General features: G+C 48.3%; 1 protein-coding gene across 5 annotated transcripts in view; it reads left to right on the top strand.

The window, feature by feature from the left end:
* rasal2 (RAS protein activator like 2) overlaps window positions 1–24,374 on the top strand; it is a 53,274-nt gene that overhangs the window by 1,471 nt on the left and 27,429 nt on the right. For 2 of the 5 annotated variants that reach the window (XM_079750956.1, XM_079750955.1), the window contains exons 1-3: window positions 6,855–7,594; window positions 15,798–15,922; window positions 16,304–16,427. In XM_079750956.1, the coding sequence (XP_079607082.1) occupies window positions 7,087–7,594; window positions 15,798–15,922; window positions 16,304–16,427 (757 nt within the window). In that variant the 5' untranslated portion in view covers window positions 6,855–7,086. Of the gene's footprint in view, window positions 1–6,854; window positions 7,595–15,797; window positions 15,923–16,303; window positions 16,428–19,175; window positions 19,301–24,374 lie in introns of those variants that run through there. The other 3 variants (XM_079750957.1, XM_079750959.1, XM_079750958.1) reach the window with 3 other exon arrangements.

Genomic DNA, 24,374 nt, shown 5'->3' with positions numbered 1-24,374 from the left:
CCATTCATCTGGAGGTCCAGCACCACCTTAAACATCTAGTGTTTCAGTGGAGTGTGTGTGGTAGGGTAGTGAGCCCTACAGGTAACAAACCCCATTCAGCATCTGGCTCTCCGTCCTGCAACATCTGTCTGCGTTTTCTGCCCTACCGGGGAGTCTGTCCATGTTGTCATCGGCATCACTCTGTGGGTGTTTTGAGTGGTTGTCATAGTTACTGCCATGGTTGCCTCCCACATGGAAAAACAATAAAGAAAAAAGCAAAGTAAAGAGGCGTTGGTCTACTCCTTTGGGGAACGGCTGTGTGAAGTGTTCGCTTTAGATTATTCAGATCCTTACATGACAGAACGTAAGGTCAAGGTTCTGTTCTGGTTCAGATGGTTTGACGGGTCTGCAAGGTTCGTGAGTGAGTTGGTGGAGGAGAGTGAGTCGATGGAGTGAGTTGGTTGAGGAGGGAGAGAGATGGTGGAGGGGAGAGAGAGAGAGTGTTGGGTGAGGAGGAAGTGAGTAGATGGAGAGTGTGATAAATGAAAGAGAGAGTGGGTGCATGGAGAAGAGAGTGGTGAAGGAGAGTCTGATAGATAGATGGAGAGAGAGAGAGAGTTGATGGAGGAGAGAGACAGAGGAGATAGAGTGGTGGATTTTATGGGTAGATTGAGGCCGTTGAAAGAGGGGTGAAAGTGTAAAACAGTGATGGAGGTTGTAGCTAAAAAGTGGTGGAGAGAGAGAGGTGAAGGCAGGTGAGAAAGGTGGTTGCTATAGTGGTTTAAAGGTTGTGGAGGGAAGGTAGGTGGAGTCTTTAGAGTGATGGAGGTGGTGGGGAGAGGTGTGTCCCCCAGCAGGTCAACTAAAGGATGAGAGAGAGGGGAACAAGCAGGAGTCTGAACTCTGCTGAAGATGCCCGTCACCAGAAGGGCCCGCCATGTGCGGGATCAGGTGGTCAGCACGTTGAGCAGGAATACCCTCACAGACACACACACAGAAAAGCATTTGTCTTTATATGTCATCTGGTCAACGGATGTTCAGAAATAATTAATAAGGGGGCGCAGTAAAAGTGACATTGTTTATATAAAAGTGGTTCTGCTGTGATCTTGGTTCGGTTCTGATACTGGGTCTGTGCGATTCTGGTTCTGTTCTGATCCTCCTGTGACACTTGTTCTAGTGGGATGTAAGAAGGGTGTTGCTGACTAGTTTCTTTGTGTTGTGTGTAGCGCATGTAGCTCCCAATTCAATTCAAAGCTTTATTGGCATGGGAAACGTACATTTACAGTGACAAGCAGTAAAATTAGATTATTTATTCATAGATAAGGAAGCTTTTACACTAGCTACACCTACTGGACTCTTGAAAGCTCAATAGTCCGTCTAACAATACATCACACAGTGAAAAAGGACTTGGACTAACAATATAACAGAAAGGTGTTAGGAAGGTTGTCAATTAGTGGGCTGTCAAATACAAAATAGGTTTCTCTCTCTCCTCCGTCTCTCTCTCCCTCTCCCCCATCACTCTGTTGATCTCTCTAGAGCTGGGCGAATCATCGATTTTTAATAGTAATTTGAATGAATGGTTTAGGGCGATTTTTTTTTTTTTAAAGAAAATCGATTATTAAAAACATTTTTTTATTTTATAAAGGTTGAATGTCAACATGACAGCACTGAAAAAAGTGAGTGTGTAGCAGTCCATAATCAGCAGCACATCCCATTTATTACAACATCTCAAACTGAGGCTCGCAGCAGAGTGGGAGATGTGTGTTATTTATTTTGTTAATCATTGTTATTTTTCAAGTAAAATCCAAACTTAAAAAAAATATATATATTTCTCACTTATACAAAAAGATTGATTAAAATCGATAATCGGGTTTGGTTTGAAAAAATCGGAGATTTAATTTTTAGTCCAAATCGCCCAGCTCTATCTCTCGCTCCCCTTACCCCGTCACCCTCCTGCTCGCTCTCCCTTTGCCCATCCTTCTCTTGCTCTCTCTTTCCCTCTCTCCCCCCCCGTCACTCTCTTGATCTCTCTCCCTTATCTCTCTCTACTCTCTCTCTTCGTGCCATGTGTGTCTCAGTTTGTCGTCCTCAGGACAATAGAACCGCTGTAGTGGACAGGAAGTGGAGCGTTCCTCTCCTGGTGTCCGGTCTCGCTCTCTCTGTCTCTCTCTCTCTCCCCCCCCCCCCGCTCTAATCAGGACAGGATATCCCCCCTGCTGAAACGGACCTACTCTCCCTGCCCACCAGCACCACCACGACCCCGCTGGTCTAAAATAAGCCGGCGTCTATTTCAGGACCAGACCAGTGGAAAAACCAAAGCAAGTCGGCCGCCGGGTCACAGATCCCCCTGTGGTTGGTAGTTCCACGCCATGCTCAGTGTGACTCAGGCGCTGGGGGGGTACTTCATGGTTTAGAAGACTCGCACACAGATGTCATTCTATGGCCTGAGGTTATTTTTAGTGAGGTGGGGGTGCTGTTCTGGTGCAAACAGTAGAATCCATGATGGTTTCTACTGTAAGTCTCCTAGTGGAACTCTACTCTGATTGGAAGAGAAGGCTCTGTTGTGATTGGACACTGTGGGTCGACACTATGTGTTGATCTGATTGGTTGTCGTGAGAAGGTCATTCTGAATGGACACAGTGGAGCTGGGAACAAGGTTCATGCATATTTTAAGCGATGGGATAAAATCTGTCCTGTTTGGGTGTTGTGGCAAAAGCACACTCGGAATGTGGAACAACTGTGTGTGTGTGTGTGTGTGTGTGTGTGTGTGTGTGTGTGTGTGTGTGTGTGTGTGTGTGTGTGTGTGTGTGTGTGTGTGTGTGTGAGAAATACATATAGCGGCAGCTAGGACTGGGCGATTAATCAAATTTTGATTGCAATTTAGATTTTAGCGTCAAATGATCACAAAACTAAAATAATCAATTTTTTTTATTTTTATATATTAAATGTTTTATAGAAAGTGCAGAACAGCTGGATACATATCTGTACCTTACTTTAGATTTGAACATTTTCTATTTCAACATTTTGTGTATTTTTCAAGGTGAAATTTCAAAGTTCTCAGTTACAAAGTGTTCTTTGGGAGAGACATGCTGAATAAATACATCATGTTTTTCAAACTCAAAAATAATCGTTTGAATAATCGTGATTTCAATATTGACCAAAATAATCGTGATTATGATTTTTCCCATAATCTAGCAGCCCTATCGGCAGCAGACATGGTGTGAGGAACGGCATCAGAATGCATTTTGTCAGAACACAAAGCAGGCCCGCTCCCTGGTGAGAGACTTGGCGGGACATGACGCCCTGATCCAGAGGGAAGCAGTGTGAGAAGTAATACCGTCAATCAGATTCCAGATCACACTCATCCCAGGGGTGAAAGGTCGAGGAAGGGGTCTGATGACTAAAGGACGGTCACAGATGTCATACATGACTCACGAGAATTATTCCCAAACATGGATCTCTCTATATGGACTTCCTCTGCGACTCCTCAGGATTCAAGTGTTTGGGCTAGCAACACTAAGCTAGCTCCGGGAAGAAGCTAGCTACAGTTACCGTGGTGTTGCGGGGCACTAATGCAGTCTGTCGCACTGCCGTCCTCCACGGAGAGACAGTGTGGTCCTCCTGAGAGAATCTTCTTCTTTCCCGTTATTTATACCAGACATACCAGTCAACGATGCAACAAGACCATATCCCCTAACCAGGAACCAGCTAGTGCTATAAGAAGACCTATACCATGACAAGGCCCTAGCCAACCTGAACACAAGACAATTAATAGGTCAGGTGTTAGCCGGTGCTAACTAAAACAAGGCAGATTCATCCTTAGCCACTAGCGCTAGCCCCCGACTATACCTTCAGCTGCTCTATAGGCTAACGTTGTTAATGCTACTGTTCATAGTGCTACATAATGCACTCCCCCCCCCCACCATCTCTCTCTCCGCCCAGAGTGGAACCCGGCATCAGTAAAGATGTGTTCACTGGTTGAGCACCTGACCGATCATGAGCCCCGTACGTTTGTGTGTGTCCTCGCACTCACGACAAGCCCCATAGTGTTGGAGTTTTTCACAAGTTTGCACAAGTTCTCCTTTGACGGCGTGTTCCTTTTCACCAGAGTTCTCCTGCGCCACAGCTTCGAATGGGCCAAGGGGGGGGGGGCGAGACAACAGAGCGTCCTGTGTGTTGCCCTCCGCGATTCATCCTGGTCCAGCTCAATGCAAATGCAGTTAGTCACCGGGCCTCGGAAGTGAGAGCCTCTCTCGTCCGTCTCTTCTCGCCTCCAGCCAGACGGCTAGTCTGCAGAGAGAGAGACAGCGGGAGAGGGAGAGGGAGAGGGAGGGAGGGAGGGAGGGAGGGGGAGAGAGAGAGAGACGTGTGGACCAGACGTAACCTGAGTTGGACTGGACTCCTTGTTCCACTTTTAGCCAAAGGTGCCATTAGTGAGACAGGAGTGTTTTTACACTAATCAAAAGGCCGTGGTACGAGGAACGTGGTTTTACTGAGGACAGACCAATTCCCATCACCCACGTGGTCGGTGCTACACTCTGCCCTCCAAAAATCCTTGTTTATCAATAAATGTCCCGGGTTGAATCGATTTGAAAGCTCTCATTTCACAGGGCAATTCCCAGTATGAAACGGCGGCCGTTTATTTTTAAGTGTAGAGTTTTACTGGGCGGTTCCCAGTGCATAACAGGATTTAGGATTACATATACCGGGCCGCTCTCGGTATACAATCAAATGCCTGGTTGTACTGTGACGTAATCAATATTGTAGTGTAAATGTTGAGTCATTAATAATCAAACTGGTTAGGCTTTTGGCTACTGGAGGTAAGCTAACACACAGGGCCCTTCTGCAGAGTGACGCTAAGTTATGCCCTCCCTCCCTCGCATCCTCCCTCTCTTCCTCCCTCCACACTTCCTCCCCTCTTCCTGGTTTCAGATGTCAACAGGAAGCTCTTGGCAGGCCCCTCTCTCTTCCTGTCCAGCAGGTCTGTCTGTGGGCCAGATAACTCCACACATGTCAGACCACTTCACACATGTGTCAGATAAAGGCGCTCATCTGGGGTCACTGGGGTCTGTGGATCTCAAACGAGGCCGGATGGTCTCGAGTGTTTTAGGACTCCAGGCCGGAAGGTTCTGGGTTCGATTCCCAACGTCCTCCGTCTACCGTAGAAAACCCCATGGACTGCCGGCTCCTTGACAAGTATCTGTACTTCCACTATAAATGTTGAATGAACATTTCTGCTGAATGATTTGATAGTGAAATTCCACCAAGATCGGGTGCTTCACGCTCTACACACACTAAAGCTGCACACCCATACTACATGAATCTTTTTAGTGGAGACCTCGATATCTCTCTCTCAATCGGTCTCTGTCTCTCTCCCTGTCTCTGTCTTTCTTTGGCCACAGACCTCTCTCTCTCTCTTTCTCTGGTGTTCGTGAAGCCACGGGCAGGTGACTACACCGTCTACGGACGGCTGATGGAGCTTGCTGGTCGTCCCAGCTGGTGGGTCGGGCCTGGATGTGCTGGTTCAGTGGAAGTTAAGCCGGTTCAGGCCTCAGACTGTAGATGTGATGCACTGCCTGACCCATCACATGCTGAGCAGCTGATGAGGGGGATGACATGACGTAGCTTTATAAGTCGTAGTTCACACTAAACATGGAGGCCTAGTCAATGTTACAGGCTTGGGCTGTAACATTGACTAGGCCTCCATGTTTAGTGTGAACTACGTACTCTGTAGTTGATCATGTAGTTGTTTGAATCATTTAGTTCATTCACTTTTGTTTTGCTGGCATTGGCTTTACTTCTGTTCACTGGTAAAATAATAAACAGTATTGATGTATTGGTTTTAATTATTTATCCGAATTTTTTTTGTCTGATAAATAATGATGTGTCCATGATGGTATTCCTACTAAGAGTGTGAATATTTCCCTTGAGAGTCTTTTAATGTGTCTACTCCAGAAAGGAAGAGGCTGCTAGGAAGCCTTAATCCCTGCAGTGATTTCATTTCCTTTCCCTTCCTGATCCAACTCTGAATACTCAGATTCCACAGAGTTAAAGTCCTCGTATTCTGGGAATAAATTGGATTACAGCCCTCGGTGGTGAGCCCTGGGCTCTCTTCCCCCCCCCCCCCCAGTCCAACACCGCATCCCGGTAACAAAAGCAAAGGCACCCTTCATTGCACCCGGTGGGATGCCTCCTCCTGATTGGAACAGAGGACCGGTCTGCGGGGGAGGGGCCAGGGGATGTTGGAATGTTTTTCTCCTCATGAATATTCATGGTCTCCTCGTTCTCACGGAGTGAATGGACCCAGGAACCAGGACAAGTTGAGCTGAGAGTTGGAATTGGGCCCATGGGGGTAGTCCAGGGACCGGTTTTGTCCACCCTGCCTAAAGCCTTGAGGTTCCACTTTGAGCCCAAATGTCCACGATGTCCATGTAGGCATCCTTGAGCAAAATACCCCAAACCCTGCTTGCTCCTTAATGACATCAATCTCAGAAATGTTCCCTGAGAGTGCTTTGGATTAATGGTAAAAGAATGAGAGGCCTCTATTCTGTTTTGAAGTGTGAGTGAATGTTTATTCAGGGAGCGGTCAACATGATACTGGCAAGGTTTTTGCCATTTCCTCATGGTTATCATAAATGTTCTTTAGAGCTCGTTGCTTCCATATTGACCGAAATTGCCTTGAAGTTTGTTGTTAAACCGATTTAGCGGTTATCAGACAGACTCACTTGCAGCATTCAGTATGTTGTTCTGTGCAATAAAGGGAAACCGCAGTCTGTAACTTGGTCTAGCATCAGGTGAAAGCTGATTGGACGGCGCTAGAGGAAGCATGTGCACTCATTCAACTCCCCACTTCCTCCCAGGAAGAGCATCACCAGTTGAGCAACGGCTTTGTTTCAGACTTCTCCAATTAGAGGGACTCTCAAATCAAACTGACCCGCCGCTGAAGACTTAACACCAGCTTCCCGTTATCAGTCAAGTTATCAGGGAGTTTGGGTGGTAATGACGTACGATTGGAGATCCAGAAGTCTCCCGAGTGACTCACCTCGACAGTCACGTTGGAGACGACTCATCGGCTGAAAGCAGGAAGTCCTTGCGAGCGTAGTAGTCATGAGTGCTCCATGGACCGTGGTCCCAGACACCGGTGGAGGTCACGACCAGGAAGAAGGTGTCAAAAGCTCGTACCGCTGGCACCAGCAGCAGAAGCATCACTGGTCCAGGTTTCCCCACCCGGCCCGACCAGAACCCAGCCGGCCGGTCTGGTACCGACGGAGGACTGGTCGTCGTACGATGATGTCCGGAGAAGTCCAGGAATCGACCCCCGGGAGGTTTGGGGGTTCCCCCATGGATCTACAGCCCAGCCCGCCTGTGTTCTCCAGGACCCAGAGGGAAGGGAGCCGGGCGGGCTCCCTGCACCGCCTCATCCCCTACTTCAGGACCCAGTCAGAACCAGGCAGTGGTGGTCCAGGTAGACCCCCGCTGGACAAGTTGAACTCGGATGGAGCCGAGAGGAGGAGCACCCTATCGCTGGTCGGGAGACGGCTGTCGTCGTGGTCGCAGCGGATCGGTCGGTTCCTCAGTGTCTCCGAGGACCTTCAAGAGGACCGGGGCGGTTCTGGTAGGAGAGCTTGTTGTTAGCGTTTGTGTGTGTGTGGCTTTAGCATGCCGTGCCCCTTCGCTGTGGTTCCACTGCAGGTTGTAACACAAAACGTGTCCGGATTCTAAATGGGAAGTTGCTGTATTCTCCTCCATTCTTTCTGACGGTTGTCTGACTGTCCTGTGATGGATTTAGCTTCAGTTGCTTTACGCTAGCGAGCATTCAACCTTGAGTTGTGGTGCACACATAGGAGCCAGGTGCTGGAATATGAAACTCTCAAGCAGCAGGCATACAGGAAGCTTGTTTGCAGAAGAATTATGCCCTGTTTGGAAGCACGTATTTCATTCTGCGCATGCTACCTGATATGCCATTAATGATGAGTTCCTTTTCTCACAGCTGATGCACAGACCAGACACTCGTCTGTTTTAGACTCAGACTTCCTCTTTATGTAAATAGCATCTTCAGGTCACTCCAGCACAATGTCACCTGGCGTCTCCTCCGCCTCCACCTTTTCAGGAGGTGGTGGAGACTTTTGCTGTTTTTCTACCAAACTGTGAACTGCACTGGTCTTTTTCCCCTTGGGCAGATCAGAAAGACAGCGTTCTAGGGTACATTCTGGATCCAGGATAGACAGCTGAAAAGCTCCACGGTCGGGAGGCAGACAGGCACCCAACCCCGGAGTACCTGTGGTACCGGTACTCCTTGTCGTTCCCTATCTCTCTCTCTTTCCCTGGCGTTTGGGACCAGAGGGAGGTAGTTCTGCATTGATAAGACGATACATAATTTATCCCAGGCGGGAAATTTACAACGCATACATTAGGCGTAGAAGACAAGGCTTCCCTCCCCCAGTCCTCATCCCTCCTCGGGATAGATAGAGAGAGTTCTGTGAGTCGTATCCATGGTGATGATCTATTAGCGGGAAAAGGAAGTGATCCTTGTAATCCTTTACCTCTCAGTCGCTGCACGCCAGGCCAGGGAGCTGCCTGCACGCGGAGGTGCCGTGACACCTGCGTGCGTGAGCCTTGTAATGCCTGTGTGCACGTGAGGTGTTTGCGTTTGAGGTGTGTGTGCGTGAGGCATGTGAATGCGAGGTGTGTGCACATGATGCACGTGAATGTGAGGTGTGTGAGTGTGAGATGTGTTCACTTGAGGTGTGCATGTGACATGCATGTGAGGCGTGTGCACGTGAGCCATGTGAGTGTGAGATCTGTGCACATGAGGTGTGCGTGTGACACGTGCACGTGAGTTGTGTGCATGTGAGGTGTGTGTATGACACTTATGCTCGTGAGGTGTGTGCGTTTCAGGTGTTTGTGCATGTGAGGCGTGTGTGTGTGTGTGTGTGCACACAGGGGACTGTTTGATTAGATCTCCAACGACGGGTTCTAAGAGGTGGGTTTTATCAGAACCTCGAGCCCGGACCCCTATGTGAGACAGAGGGAGGGGTTTTGTTTGTTTCACTGGATGTGTTCCATTGTTAGGTTGGGTGTGTGTTTGTGTGTGTTTTGATTTAGTGTGTGTGTAACTGTGTGTGTGTGTGTCAGTGAATTTCTGTGTCATTTTCTGTGTGATTATGTGTGCGTGCTTGATTTAGTATTTTCAGTTTTACTATGTGTTGCTGAGTGTGCGTATTTACAGTGCTTTTTAGCGTGCTAGGGGATTTTTATGTGTATATTTAAGTTTTAACTGTGTGTGTGTGTGTATGTGTATCCTGCATCTCATGACAACAGTGAGAAGTTGGTGGTTTATGAGGACTGATTGCTAGACTCTCTGTCTCTCTGTCTCTCTCTCTCTCTCTCCGTCTTTCTCTACCTCTCTCTTTCTCTCTCTCCCTCTCTCCCTCTCCCCACACATTGCATGCTGGGTAGTTAAATCTGAGGACACGTTTCACTTCTCTCTGTAAACAGAGCTTCCTGGATACACACACCTTCAGCTGGCTAAACACCGCTTAGCTCCCCACACTCATTTCACCGTCTTTATAAACAGACCGGGCTTTTAATTATCGCTTAACGTGCGCGCGTGTGTGTCTGTGTGTGTGTGTTTGTGTGTTTACTCTCCGGGCGTCATGCTACCAACCTGTTCTTTCAGCAAGACCTCGAGGCTGACCCGATAACCACGACCACACACAACAGGAACTAGGGGGGAGGGATGGGAGGAGCTCACCTAGGCCTCTTTTGTATGCAAATGGCCCCAGCCAGAGAGTGAAAGAACAAGCCCATGACCTCACCAAAGGGGCGTCTGGGAGCACTTGGTCATTTACCTCACAAAGCTTAACTCCGCCCTGCTGGGCCCCGGGCCAATGCTGGTCCTCTGACCCCCCCCCCCCCCCCCCCCACCAGACGGTCCCGGCTGGACTAACGGTTCTGGCCGGGGACCAGCCCAGCCTGGCAGAGCAACAGCCGTTGCTGGCCCGGAGTCATGGTCAGCTGCCAGAATGGTGGTGCCAAATATCCAACTCATGGCGGAATGGGGGCCGGTTTATTTAGACCCCTGTGTTTCGAGTCAACATTTACATTTAATCCTTGAGCACGGTTAACAACAACTCGAGCCAGTCGCACTGGCGTACCGCTTGAAAATGAATTCCAGCATTAAGGCTTCAGTAACATTGAGTACAATGTCGAGCCCATGATACGAAGGACTGCAGCCCAGGGTGAGGGCAGGTCTAGCCCCAGAGCGTGTGTTGGTTCAGTCCTTCTTCATTCCTTTTTGTCAAGTTCCTTCAAAGAAAAAGAAAGGCGATGTTTGGCTTGTTTTTGTCGGCTTTGTTGGTTCTGTCATATTTCTCTCTTCTCGTCTGTATAATGAAGCGTTGGAATCACACCATAACCTTTATACTTTGCTGTCGTTGTGAGCTGTCTTTGCTTGAGGTGTGACATGATGGCTGGGATGGGTTAAACCTCAACGTGTTTGACTCGGCTGCAACATAGAAGTCCTGTGTGATTTTGTGTGGTTTTTTGGTGGTGTTTACCCTCTACAGACGACACAGGGCTCGATCTGGCTTTGGGGTGAGAGGTTGAGCAGACCTGGGGCTTAATGGTCCGTCCTGGTTAACCGATAACTTCCCCCGCCCACGGCCACGGGGAACTTCTGATGACATCAGCGTTATTTTGTTCCCCTTGAAGATACGACTTACTTGTCACACAATGCCGTGTGATCTTGGTCTGTCTCTCTCTTTTTCTCTTTCTTTACGTCTCTCTTTCTCTCTCTCTCTCTCTCTCTCTCTCCTCCACCCTCTTTCTATCTCCGTCTTTCTACCATTCTCTGTCTCTCTTTCACTGTCTTTCTCTTTTTTCTGTCCCCTTTTTTCTCTCCCTTCCAAAGTTGACACACACACACACACACACACACACACACACACACACACACACACACACACACACACACACACACACACACACACACACACACACACACTGTGTGAGAGAGCACCTGCTGGCTGGGATCATCTTGATAAAGCTGATGAGGGATTGTTGTGTTTCCCGGTTGTCATGGAGACAAGGTTGTATGTGTTTGTAGAGGGAAATGGATCAGTGGGAGGCAGGTGTGGTCTTAACCTGCCGACCCCGCCCCCTAGGGATTTATAACCAATTAGAGGCAGCGCTGATGACCTCACTGCACTCACCTGTGGGGGTTTCCAGTGTCGTCAGGTTCCTGTGAGTCTGCACCTGTGCTGCTCACCACCAGGTCACCAGCTGGATGGTGCAACATTAATCCTGATTTACATCCAGTCATTCATCAACTAATAGTGGGAATATCTGATATTTCTAGGATAACAGATAATCCTAGAAACTGCTATTTTTTAGGATTTTTAGGAGAAATAGCATTAGCGTTGCTCAACTTCTTTACCTTTTCCAACAACGCTTATTGGTTAAAGCTATATTGAACCTAGAAAAAAAATCCCAAAAAACAATGCTTTCCCAATCTTGTTCTTTTTAATAAACACAGGCTCCTCTCACTCTTACATTTACATTTAGGGCATTTAGCAGACGCTTTTATCCAAAGCGACTTACAATAAGTGCATTTGTTACAATAAGTACATTTGTCATAAGAAGTGAAACAATATATCGCTGTCGGTACAGTAAAGATGTTCATAGAACCAAGTGCAAGTATTACAATCACTAGGCTAACCCATTCGCCGTGTAAAGCAATGATAGCAGCTCTTGCTCCTCCCGCTCACACCTGGCTCCTCCCATTCCTACCTGGCCCCTCCCACCAGGTGTCAGGCCCACAGCTGAGTCAGTAGAACTCATCCCAGCTCTTCCCACGTTCCTGTACAGCTCCATACCAGCACCAGCCTCTGGCCAGAACCCCCGGTCACCACGCTATTAATAACCCATGACCTCCGACCTCTCACATTGCTCCAGCTCCGGCTTACACTGGGCACTCTTGGAAACCAGGCAAACACACGCACACGCACACGCACACGCACACACACACACACACACACACACACACACACACACACACACACACACACACACACACACACACACACACACAGCGTTTGGGGTTAAGATGTTGACGGTCACTTTAAATGAACTTTTCCTTCTTACCTTACTCCCCCTACCCCGGGCCTCCAGGGAAAATCCATCTCTCCCCCCTCTGGTGCCGGGGGGTCATCCCAGGGCACACTGCATTTGGACCAAGATCACCAGAACCTTGAACCAAAAATCACTGCCCTGACTGCATTACCGCACTTTTATATTTCATAATTTTTTCTCTATTATATATAATTTCGAAAGTCGAAAGTATTGTAAATGTAGTCAGTTTGTAACTATACGTATATAAGATTTATGAATCCACAAAAATTCAAACTACGCTGAAATTAAGCCCCATACATTTCAAAGGAAACAACTTCCCCAGCATCAATAGGTGATATTCTGAATCACATTTATGTTTTCTGTACAGACAGATGGAGAATGTTCTGGCAATCCTGTGCTCAAAACTGTCATGTTTAGTGTTAAATCATTGGCCTTTTCCAGTGCCGGTTCTGGTGGGTTCCGATCGAAGGATGGGAGAATAGGTTGCCATGGTTTCGAGCGGAACATGACAAGTGGCATTCAGAGTCTAACGTGAACACGTGAGACCTGGGCGGGACTCCGCGGCAGGAAGGACTGTGGATCCTTGTGTTTCCAATGCTCACCAAGGTCAGGTGGGACATCAGCGTTGCCACTGGTTACGCAGAGCTCTGCTTGCGTTTGTGTGTTTGAGAGGAAGAGATTACGTTTTATGTTTGTATGAACCACTGAGTTACTGCCTGGTGTGCGGAATAGGAACTGGTTGAATACGAGAAGGGGAAATAATAAACAATAACAAATTAGAAAGTCACTAGTTCACTGCACTCACGAGTCACTATTTGGTCCCCTGAACAGAGAAGAAAGAGGACATTTCGGGGGTAGGATGTTGTCATTGCTAGGCCGAGGGTTCTGAACCGGTTTTGTCCCGCAACTTTATTTTAAGGTCTTACATTTTCGTGACCCCACAAAATCTAAAGCAAACGTTGCCCCACCATGCACACTTCTATTGTTTTGAAGTCACCCAGGCCCCTACTGGACCCTAGGACTGGTGGGATGGGCCTGGCACCATTCCCCGTCCAAAGCCCTCCTGAGGTCCTTCATCAGGAACCAGTCCGGGGCCCCATCCTGGGAACCACACCCGAACCCTTAACCCTAAACCGAAACACTTCCAACACCATCGGTGCCCTGATGCGATTAGACAAGCGAGATTTATAGCCAATCGTCCACGGACTCACGTTTACATTCCCCGCTTCTTTGCGGCTAAACCGCCCGAGCGACAGCAGACGTCTTTTACTGTCGCTCGGTCAAAAGTACAGCCTCTGGCAAAGTCGCTTGGTTTCGGCGTTTGGAGCGTTTGTAGTTTTTTACTGTGCGAGCGAACACTTCTCTCATCTCTGGCCCGCACACTACCCCTGGAGGGTGTGAGAAATGTGCGCTGCAGGCTGTCAGCTGTCCTGCTGGCTCGTCCCTTCGGAATGAAAGCAGGTGTGTGTGGTGTGACTGTGTGTGTGGGTGTGTGGGTTTGTGTGTGTGTGCGTGTGTGCATGTGTGTCTTACAGGACCACTCGGGTGATTTACTATGCGGACAGAAATAGGCCGCTCTCGTCAAATGCACAGCAAAGACACATGCAGGCACACACGCACGTGCATACCCACACACACGCATACACATTCACACCCTTACCCCCACACACACTAACGCACACACACATACACACACAGAGTGAATATAGGCCAGCTGCCGGCGTCTCTACCCAGGCTTCAACGGTTTGGGAGAACCAGGGCGTTATTGTCGTTTATGGAAGTGTACTGGCTGCTGGTTTAATACGGGAGATATAAGCTAATTAGATTCACACTGGACCAGTATGTGTTTGTGTACAATGTGCATTTGTGTGTGAATGGGTGACCAGAATGTATGTATGGGTGTGTGTGTCGGGGGGAAGGGTGACCATTTTGTGTGTGTGTACAGTGCGGGGGGGGGGGGGGGTCGGATTTGCCAGTGCACTCTGAGGTCTGAGGTTGTGTGAGTGTTGTCAGATGTCATTATTATATATCCACATCACACCGGCTACAATCATGCCAGGCTTTAAACTTGACTACTTACCGTTCGATTTAAAACAGAAGGCATCTCACTCACTCACCCACTCACCCACTCACGTTTCCATTGACGTGTGGCTGAGACTTCAAAGCCTCTCCACGAGGTATTAATAAATGATGGAACATTCCGCTGTCGCCATGGTGACACTCAGCGCAGCAGGTCACCCTAGGACGGTTCGGCCCATCTCACCACCGCCATCATCAGCAGCATAGAGCATCCAGTCAGCAGTGTGTGTCCGACCAGCCTGTCTGCCTGTTTCACTGTGACTGTCTGTCTGCATTCCTAACTGTTCACCCAACTGTATGTTCTGCGTTTTTTCTTTTGTACTTTTATTTACCTAATTTAGATTTTCTCTTATCTTTATTTAAATGTATACTACTGTGCTGTATTTCTGCAGTGGCACCCACTTTCACCTTATCGGAATGTTATCTTATCTTATTAAGTAAAAAAACAAAAGCTATATTTAACATCCATGTCACTTCCAGCTAGAGCAGCTTCTTGACGAAAGGTCTGTGACCTCCAACCAAGACCATCGCCCTCTGGTCTCTGCATCACTCAAGACAGCCAGTACAGAAGTACGCGTTCGTGGTGAGAAGGCTCCACACTGGCCTCTGCAGGTGGACAGCGTGTACTGCGGTCTGTTGTTGGTAAACGCCAGACCTGGATGGCAATGTGGCGTGTCGGGCAGGCTCGGCACACTGCTGAGGATCTTGTGATCCTGGGTTTTAGATGCACATGGCTGATTCACATCAAAGTGAGCAACCTCTGGTCTTGGGATACAGGAGACCACGCAGAATAATCATTCAGAGTATAATCATCCTCGTTCTATCGTTCTCATTCTGAGAATTATTCCTCTCACTCTGAGAATAATACCTCTCATTCTGAGATCAATCAATCTCATTCTGGAAGGTTCTTTGTGGCTGGGTCTTGTGAGTTCTGTCCGGTCCTGCCAACGGTTCTGAGTTCTGATCATATCCTCAGTATCGAGCGTGTTGGGTGAATCTCATGCTGGTCCGGTCCCTGTCCTTTACACACGGGCCGGGGCTGTACACGGATCGGTCTGGTCGAGAAGGCCAGTCGAGAAGAGTGTCTGTGACCGAACACAGCACCGGAACACAACCAAGGCCTTCCAAAAGATATTGTTCAAGGCCTTTGGGTTGTTAGCTGTAGCTGTTGGTTTTGGCATTCCGAATGGGCATGCTGGGTCAGGACAGTTGGTTTAAGGTGATAGCTTCCACAGTGTGTGGAGGATTATGGGTAGTTGTTCTACCAGTACCGCAGCACTGGGTTCACTACCATTGCCATCAGGGTTGGATTGACTCCGTTGTCATGGTGACACAAGGATGGATGAAGTCACGCTGGCTTTCCTTTGATGCTTGAATAGATCTAGTCGGCCGTAGATTCTCGCATGACCGGTCTGTGTTTGACCTTTGACCTCTGACCCTCTAGCTTGCTGTTAGTTTCTTGGGAAATTTGTTGAAGAGTTTCCTGCCCGGGAATAATAGTCTTCATCTCGTGCGCATTCCAAATACTCACTCTTGGATATTGACCACTGTGTTTTTCTTTGTGTGTGTGTGTGTGTGTGTGTGTGTGCTTGTGCTTTTGTGTGTAGATGTGAAGGGGCCCGTCGCCTACCGGTTGTCCTGCGGTCAGCCATCCGTTTCAGAGCCCGGCGCGTGGGAGAGAAAGTACTGCATCCTCACAGACACGCACCTGCTGCTGCTCAACAAGACCCAGGTAACGCACAGCCTCTGTCGCCCATAATTAATACCAGAGACAGAGCGTCTCTCTCTCTGTCCTTCTCTGTGCTCTCCTTCTCTCTCGCTCACCTCTCTCTGTCTCTGTGACATATGACATATTGATATTCACATAATTTATGATATATTGATGTATATTTAATATATGTTATGAGTATATTTAATATGTGACATATTGATGCATATTTTAATATGACGTGATGAATACTTAATATATAATATATAGAGTATATATTACATATTATTGTATATTTATGATATGATATGAGTATATTTAATACATTAAATTAAATATAGGATGTATATTTATTAGATCTTATATTGATGATTATTTAATACATGAAATATCGATGTCCTCCAGGGCCAATCGGATGGGCTGCAGAGCCCTACCGACTCCACGAGGAGCAGGAGTCTGCGGAGGACAGTCAGTGTGCCGTCCGATGGACAGTTCCCTGATCAGCCGCCAGAGGGCGCCCCAATGCCAGGTAAGCCCCGACAGTCCTACAGCTGCTGAATGATAATAACTCCTTGTTTATCTTTAATGAGAGACCTTTTTAGCTGCCGTATCAGCAAGCTCTACTCTATAAATCGTTTATAAGAAATTATCATTTTAAATGACAAATTGGAAATTAACATTACTTAGTGTGAGATTTAAATTGGATGGTAGTGGCTATGGTGTACGACTTGTAGCCAAAAGGTACTTGATTCAATTCCCGATATCCGCAGTCTAGCTTGAGCTAGATGCCCTGTAACCTTCTAACCTTCTGCTCCATAATGACTTGCATCTGAATTCACCGAATTTGGATGAAATGTTCTAAACGGTCAAATGTTCCTGTAAAATGTCCCTTTGTTGACCCTCTCTTCTGCTGGCTGTGTGTGTCTTGCTTGCTGTTCTGTGCTGAAAGAACCTTACCAAGCAACATGCCCAGTGATGGAGCATTTCCACTGACTGGTCACTAACATTGACTTGGGTTTTTAAATGTTAAAAGTATCACAGACATAAGTCCCAGCTCCATTTAGCGATCCCTCTTTATTAGTGTACCTTCCACACGCATATGTTTTGAAAGGAAGAGTTTAGGAAGCAGTCCTGAGCGCAAACATTCCAACCACACCCTGAAACCTGCCATGCTCGCAGTTTTACTCAAACGGCTGGATTACTGGATTACTGGATTACTGCTGAGGAAGCTGTCATGGATGAGGTCACTGTACAAACTCAGTCAGCACCCCTCTGCTGGGGCCCTTAATGGGGCCTTCGGTCTATGGCCCTCCTCTCTATCAGGGGACTTACCCTCTGTCTGGGGCCCTCCACTCTATCTGGGCCCCTCCACTCTATTAGGGGCCCTCCTCTCTATCTGGGGCCCTCCTCTCTATCTGGGGCCCTCCGCTCTATTAGGGGCCCTCCTCTCTATCTGGGGCCCTCCGCTCTATCTGGGGCCCTCCATCTATATGGGGCCCATGGTCATGGGTAGTGCTGCACGATTAATCGAATCGCAATCGCGATATCAGCCTTTGCGATTGTATAACCGCAAAAGGCTGTGATTTAATTTGAAATATATTTATATATTTTTTCTTATTCTATTTATTTTATTTAGTTGTACTATTCAGAAAACCTACCAAGTTTGCACTGCAGAAATGCTTTTATTTTGAAAAATATATATTTTTATTATTTATTTAATTTTGTAAAATAGTTACTTAAGTTTGTATGTTTGAGTTAAGAAATAAACATTTTAAAATGATCAGTAATCTGTGTGCATTTTCCTTGATAACCAGACTAGACTTATCACACCATTTGTTTATTATATCGCAATTGCAATATTGCCCACCATTATCGCAATAATCACATGACTTTTTCACCAAATCGTGCAGCACTAGTCATGGGTCATGGGACCGGTTCACAGTCCCCGATCTTTACTTCCTATGAGCTGTACACCAGTTAACCGCTGTCGCCAGAGCGAGCCAATAAGAACATGCCAAGAAGAACATGCCAAGAAGAACAACAACACAGATAAGGAGCAGTAAGAGTTTTTCTCACCGGTTATTTGACAAATGTAACAGAAGTTCATCCCTCTTTCTCTCACAGCTAATCTCCTGAAACTAGAACGGAGATCCCCCTCTAAAGTTCCGCCCTCTCTCTCTCTCTCTCTCTCTCTCTCTCTCTCTCTCTCTCTCTCTCTCTCTCTCTCTCTCTCTCTCTCTCTCTCTCTCTCCCCCCATAACGCACATTAAAAGCACCTGTGTACCTAGCCTGGGACTGTATAGAGGGGCATCTGCTTGGAGCCAGAGACACTGGGACTGAGTGCTGAATCACTGGGAGACAGAGGCTGTACTTAGTGGTGGTTGGCGAGGGGGGCTGGGTCCCAGGCTGTGGGTTAGCTAGCCTGTGGCGAGTGGGAGCATGGCAGGAGGTCAACCCAGGACAAAGCTAGTATGTGTGCCCACGAGGGTGAGGGGGCCCTGGGATGACCCCCCCCGGCACCAGAGGGGGGAGAGATGGATTTTCCCTGGAGGCCCGGGGTAGGGGCAGTAAAGTAAGAAGGAAAAGTTCAGTGACCGTCAACATCTTAACCCCAAACGCTGTGTGTGTGTGTGTGTGTGTGTGTGTGTGTGTCTGTGTGTGTGTGTGTGTGTGTGTGTGTGTGAGTGACAACTGTAACCATTCATCCTTGACCCCGTCACTCCCACCCGCACACCCCGTCTTATTTCTATGTTAATCGGGCTGCAGGTCTTTCTAAAGCAATCTCTTTCTGGAATGTCCCCCGAGAAACGACCAACCGACTCGTTCTTAGCCTACAGAGGCGTGAGACGTGTTATTTCAGTCCATTGTTGTGATAGAATATAATTGTACAGAACGGCGTGTAATTACGATGCTACAGCGAGACCGGTCATTACCTGTGAAATATTCCATAACCGAGATTCATCGTTGGTGCCTTTAGTTTGGTTCTTCTGAGTTGAAGGCTTACTTTTTTTTTTTTTTAATGTTTAAATAAAGACTTAAATTAGTGGTTGGGAGCTCAGACGGGTCCTTTGGAGATCTGGGTTATTGTTGTTCTAGTCCACACCAACGAGCTGAAATAGAGGTCTTATCTGTCCTCCTCCGCGGTGTCGTGGGATGAAAAGGCGTCCATTGTTGTCAGCTCAGGAGAAAGACACACACCACACGCACACAGACGCGGGGAGGGAGAGAGGGCTAGCTTAGGACGTCTTGGCGCTGGCTCTTCTGCATTCCTGTGTGTCTTGACTTGACAGGAGTTTTACGGCTAAGGTCTCTGGCGGACGCAGAGAGAGTAGTTGTGGTTGGGGTTAAAACAGGCATGTGAACGAGTTGTTGTTGTTTTTTTTTAGAAAATGGATTTCTGGGGTAAGTAACTCCCTTTTATTGTTGAAGTGGGTACATACGTGAGAACCGACATCCACAGTGTGCCTTCGGTGGATATATGGGGGCTGCAGGTTGCACCGGAAACTTTTGTGGTTTTCCAGGAACAACCTGCTGCGGTTAGCGCGCTCGTTGCGTCACCGCGCTGATATTTGCGGGTTTTAAAAGTGTATTTGGCGACGTGTTGCGCACTACGATAATAGGATCAGGGGGGGGTGTAATATCCAGCGTGTATTCGTGATTTGATCCACAAGCACCATGTTGAGGGGGATGGCAGGCTACCGCGTTGCACTTGTGCACAGCGATCCGGTTGGAGCCTACTCTTCGCTAAACGCGTCCAGAATTGCAAAACGGTCCGACCGTGTGTATGCGGCTATAATCCCGCATAGTCTTGAATCTCATCATATCAGTCAATACTAGCCTGTAAGTGTTTGCTATTGATGATGAATGTCTTCCGGTCGGCTGCACCGTAATAATGGGCTCGGACCGCGGCGGTTAGACTGGCCTGCATCTGTCGCTCCAGTACAAACAATAAAGTCCTTGTTGTCACAACTACCAGGACTGGGCGACCTACACACTGGGTCGAATGCCCACCGTGGGCCTCCATGTTTAATCAAGCACAATACGTCGTTTAGCAGCTGATAAATGCGCTGTGACAATGACCGTTTCATTGAAGTACAACGCAAGGCATCGTTGGTGGGCAGGTGGGTCCGTCAAAATATAAATGTCCGGTCCAGCCTAGTCTACAGTGAGTTGACTTAACATGAGATGGACAGCTTCACAAGTACTTTTGACGTACAAATAATAAACAATATTATTATTAACTGAGTATTCAAACTTCATTTGAATGACTTGTAGATTATATTGGACTGTGTCTTGTGTCCCTGCAATGTACTAGTTAGAAAAGGTAACTGCACTTGGCTGGAACAACAGGTTCCCCAGACGACGCCTTGCTCCAGCAGCCTCCCAGGGAATCAAACCCCTAAACCGGCTTGTGATCCTCCATAGATATGTGGATTGTTTACACGTTGGACTTTCATTTTTCAGATGGTTGTAGCACTGCATGACAGGTGCCTACAGTGGAGCTCTGCCATTGGCCAGTTTGAAATTCCATGCATTCCTGCCTTGTGACATCACGTCCATTCATACTCCTACAGAGACGCATCCACCCATGTTAATCCCACTCTCGGATACCAGCGCTCTTATACAAACCAGACAGTATTATGGGATGCCTGACTAACAAACAAACAGCACACCCGAACAAAGGAGTGAGTTCAACCACAGTTGCATGAGGGTTGGGCACGTATATGGTTACAGTGATGACCAGGGACTTGCAGTTCGGGGTGTGTGTGTGTGTGTGTGTGTGTGTGTGTGTGTGTGTGTGTTTGTGTGGGTGGTGCTGAAGGTGTCTTCTGAGAACAATGTAGCAACGAGGGTGGCCTTGTCTGTGTTATTCAATCCAAAATTCCTTGGTTAAAAAATACTCAATTACCCAGAATCCTCCGCTCTGTCTATATCCTGCACAAGGTGGGAAAAAAGAGTTGTCAGAAATGATCTAGAAATAAGGAAAATGGAGTATGAATAATTGATTAACCTTGCTGTGAGGGAACTTCAGTTCTAGTTGTCTGCGATAACAAGAACAGCAAAACATTGACCGACACAAAAGCACAAAAAGAAACATCAATACATAACATGAATATTTAATGTATTTTATGACATCTCATTTCAAAGATTGGTGATAATACTGTGTCAGTTGGACACGGCTCCGCTCAGCTGGTTCTATCCTTTAACATTGAGTCTGATAGTACCACAGTGGCAAGGCGCGTTAGAGATCCCTTGATGAGGGGCGTATCCAGCTGGTTTACTCTGATGGCACCACAGCGGGGAGAGGTGTTGGAGGTGCCCTGGTGAGGTCTCCTCTCAGCTCGTCCTCACACATCATTTTCACCATCTGTGTCTTGGCGCCCAGCAGGCCACTAATGAAGGAATAACTGTCTTGTTTGGGGTTTGTTACACAAATGCAGGTGTCAGGACTCGGAGGGTGTGGTAGTAGGTTAACTCCCAGCTGAAAGGAACCGGGGCCGATCTCTGATGTCTCCTGCAGGCCTCCTAGAGAAAGATGCCATTACTCATACCTTCTCATTAATGACCAGTGCCTGATCGCTCTCCTGTGAGTCACAAAAAAGCATCTGTTTAATGACTAACGAAATACTATTATATTAAATAAAAAATGAGTATTATTATCGTTCATACTTACTATAATACATGGTACATACTTACCCACCCAGCACTTGTGAGTCCTGTTAATGGGGGGGGGGGGTCTGTTTTGCTGAGGCCAGCTGCTTCTGTTCCTGTGGTTCCACCAGCCTAATTAATGAATACATCTTAACGAGGGAGAAGCCTGTTCTCACTCAGGTCCTTACATAAACACCCAACTGGCTGCGTCCAATAGTTTCTATTTAATTGTACTGTTCAATCACTTGTTCCCAAGTACGGCACCAATAAACTTGGCTTTAGTGTTGGCTCACGCTCACACCGTGTTCTGATTGGTTCTCCCAATGAACTGCCCTGGTCCCCAGCAAATCAGATGGGCTGACGGTGCTTGACATTGGGGGTTTGTGAGGCGGGGCTTAAGTGATGGAGAGATTGTGATCCATCAGCAATATTCTGAGGACGACCGGACTATACTGCCAAACTAGTAGCTGATAAACTAGCTACCTGATGCTGCACTGTACCCCCCCCCCCCCCCCCACACACACACACACACACACACACACACACACACACACACATACACCATATTCAGCAGAGGGAGTGTAGCTGGGTCTGGATACCCCGGGCGTCCCGCATCAGAACCGGACAGGGAGTTATCATCAGTAAGCATTGGCTAGTCCTGCGCGTCGGACGACTGAGGTCCACCGCAACTCAGCTGCAGAGAGAGAGAAAGAGGGGGGGAGGTAGGGGGAGAGAGAGAGAGGGGAAAAGAGAGCGAGGGGGAGGGAGTAGGAGTAAGTGAGAGAGAAAGATTGCCACACAGGAGGAGAGACGCTGAAAAAGGGGAGAGCTACACAGAGAGGAAGAGAGGTAGAAGGAGAGAGAGGGAGAGCTAGAAGGAGAGAGAGGGAGGAGGAGGGTCGAGGGAGAGCCACAGAACGAGTGCACGCACAGTTCTGCAGTCAGGGACCCAGAGAGAGGAGGAGGAGGAGGAGAGAGAAGGAGCAGAGAGGAGGAGCAGGACAGAGTACTGTTCCAGTAATTGATTGAATAAATGCGGTAAAGTCCCCTCAGCCAACAGCAGAGTGAGGGAGATAAAGAGCGAGAGAGAGAGGTAGAGAGATAGCGGGAGAGAGACAGCGGAAGAGAGATAGCGGGGGAGTGAGGGAGAGCGAGGTAGCAGGAGGGTTAGAATTACTGCTGAATGGAGAGCTGGAGGGAGAGGGAGTTGGAGAGAGAGCAGCGAGCGAGTGATACAGGAGGAGGTGGAGGTGGAGGCGGGATGTGGGGACCACAGCAGCAGGATTCTCTGGTACACAAGCCGGTCGGGGTCTCAGAGACCCCTCACACGCAGGACTGTCCCCTCGCCTGACTGGTGCGGGACACTAGGACTAGCCAATCACGCACCCCTCTCTGTCCGTCTCTCCTCAGATGATGGGGAACAGCTGTGACCGAGGTACCCTCTCTCTTTCTCTGCCTGTCTCTCTGTCTCTCTCTGTGGCTCTCTCTCTGTCTGTCTCTGTTTGTATCTCTCTCTCTGTCTGTCTCTCTTGTCTTTCTGTCTCTCTTCTCTCTGTCTTGGTCTATACATCTGTCTTTTTCTGTCTCATCCTCTTGTCTCTCTTATCGTCTTATCTCTTATGTCTCCCCCTCATCATTTTGAATTGCTGTCTCTCTCTCTCTAGCACACTCTCACCCTATGACTCAGTCACCCTCTTCTCTCTCTCACCCTCCATCTGTAGCTCTATCTCATTGCCATCTCCAACTCGTAGTATATCTCTCTCTCTCCTCTGTCTTCCTCAACCTCTCTCTATCTTCTCCCATCACTCCTTCTCTCACTCTATTCTCTACAAATACCTCCCTCACTCTCTCGTGTCATTTGTCAGTGTCCTGACTGTAACTGTGGTCGACCAGTCATGCCTGAGCAGTCTGTGAGCATGTCCTGGATGCAGGCATGGCAGTATGGGACAGACCACAAGGGTCCCTCCCCCTCACTCTGTTGTTTCTCTGCTGTTAGTCTCTCTCTCTGCCCTCTGTCTCTCTCTCTATCTCTCTCAGTCTCTCTCTCTGTCTACTCTCTTCCCTCTCTCTCTGTCTCTTTCTCTTTCCGTATCTCTCTCTGTCTACTCTCTGCCCTCTCTCTCGCTGTCTCCATCTCTCTCCTTATCTCTCTGTCTGCTCTCTGCTCTGCCCTCTCTCTCTCTCTGCTCTCTCTCTCTCTCGCTCTCTCTCTGGGGGTGATAAACGTGGCACTGTGTGCATGAGGTCGTAGCTTCTGTGTCCTGGCTGCTGCATCCTGATGCATGCAGTGTTTAGCCCAAACTCCACCTGAGGCTCCATCTTTCCATGAGGCTGCTCCTCCATTGTCCTGCCGTGAACTGTGCCGTAAATCTCTTGCATGTTTCTGCCCCGCTGCGTCTCCGGTAGGAGAGTGCTCCCCGACCGCTCGTCGTACACTAGAAGGTTTCCCAAAGAAACATCAATCCTCGAGCACACAAGTCGGGGGTGGGTCGAGGCTAGACAACCCCAGAACCATAACGAGGTGGCCACCCGGCGTGCCCCCAAGGGTTCACAGTGTGCGGTAGCTGGGCCCCCCTGACCCACAAAGTCCTTGGGGAAATCCCTTGGGGGAAATCCTTCGGGGAAACGTTGGGTCCCAGCGATACCACGCCCCCATGGGGAGTTGAAACGTTGGGTCCCAGCGATACCACGCCCCCATGGGGAGTTGAAACGTTGGGTCCCAGCGATACCACGCCCCCATGGGGAGTTGAAACGTTGGGTCCCAGCGATACCACGCCCCCATGGGGAGTTGAAACGTTGGGTCCAGGGCGGTACCGGCACCACC

Source organism: Pollachius pollachius (assembly GCF_949987615.1).
Source record: "Pollachius pollachius genome assembly, chromosome: 14".
NCBI classification, from domain to species: domain Eukaryota; kingdom Metazoa; phylum Chordata; class Actinopteri; order Gadiformes; family Gadidae; genus Pollachius; species Pollachius pollachius.
The sequence above is the reverse complement of the archived record's forward strand: the minus strand, read 5'-3'. Positions and strand labels throughout refer to the sequence as shown.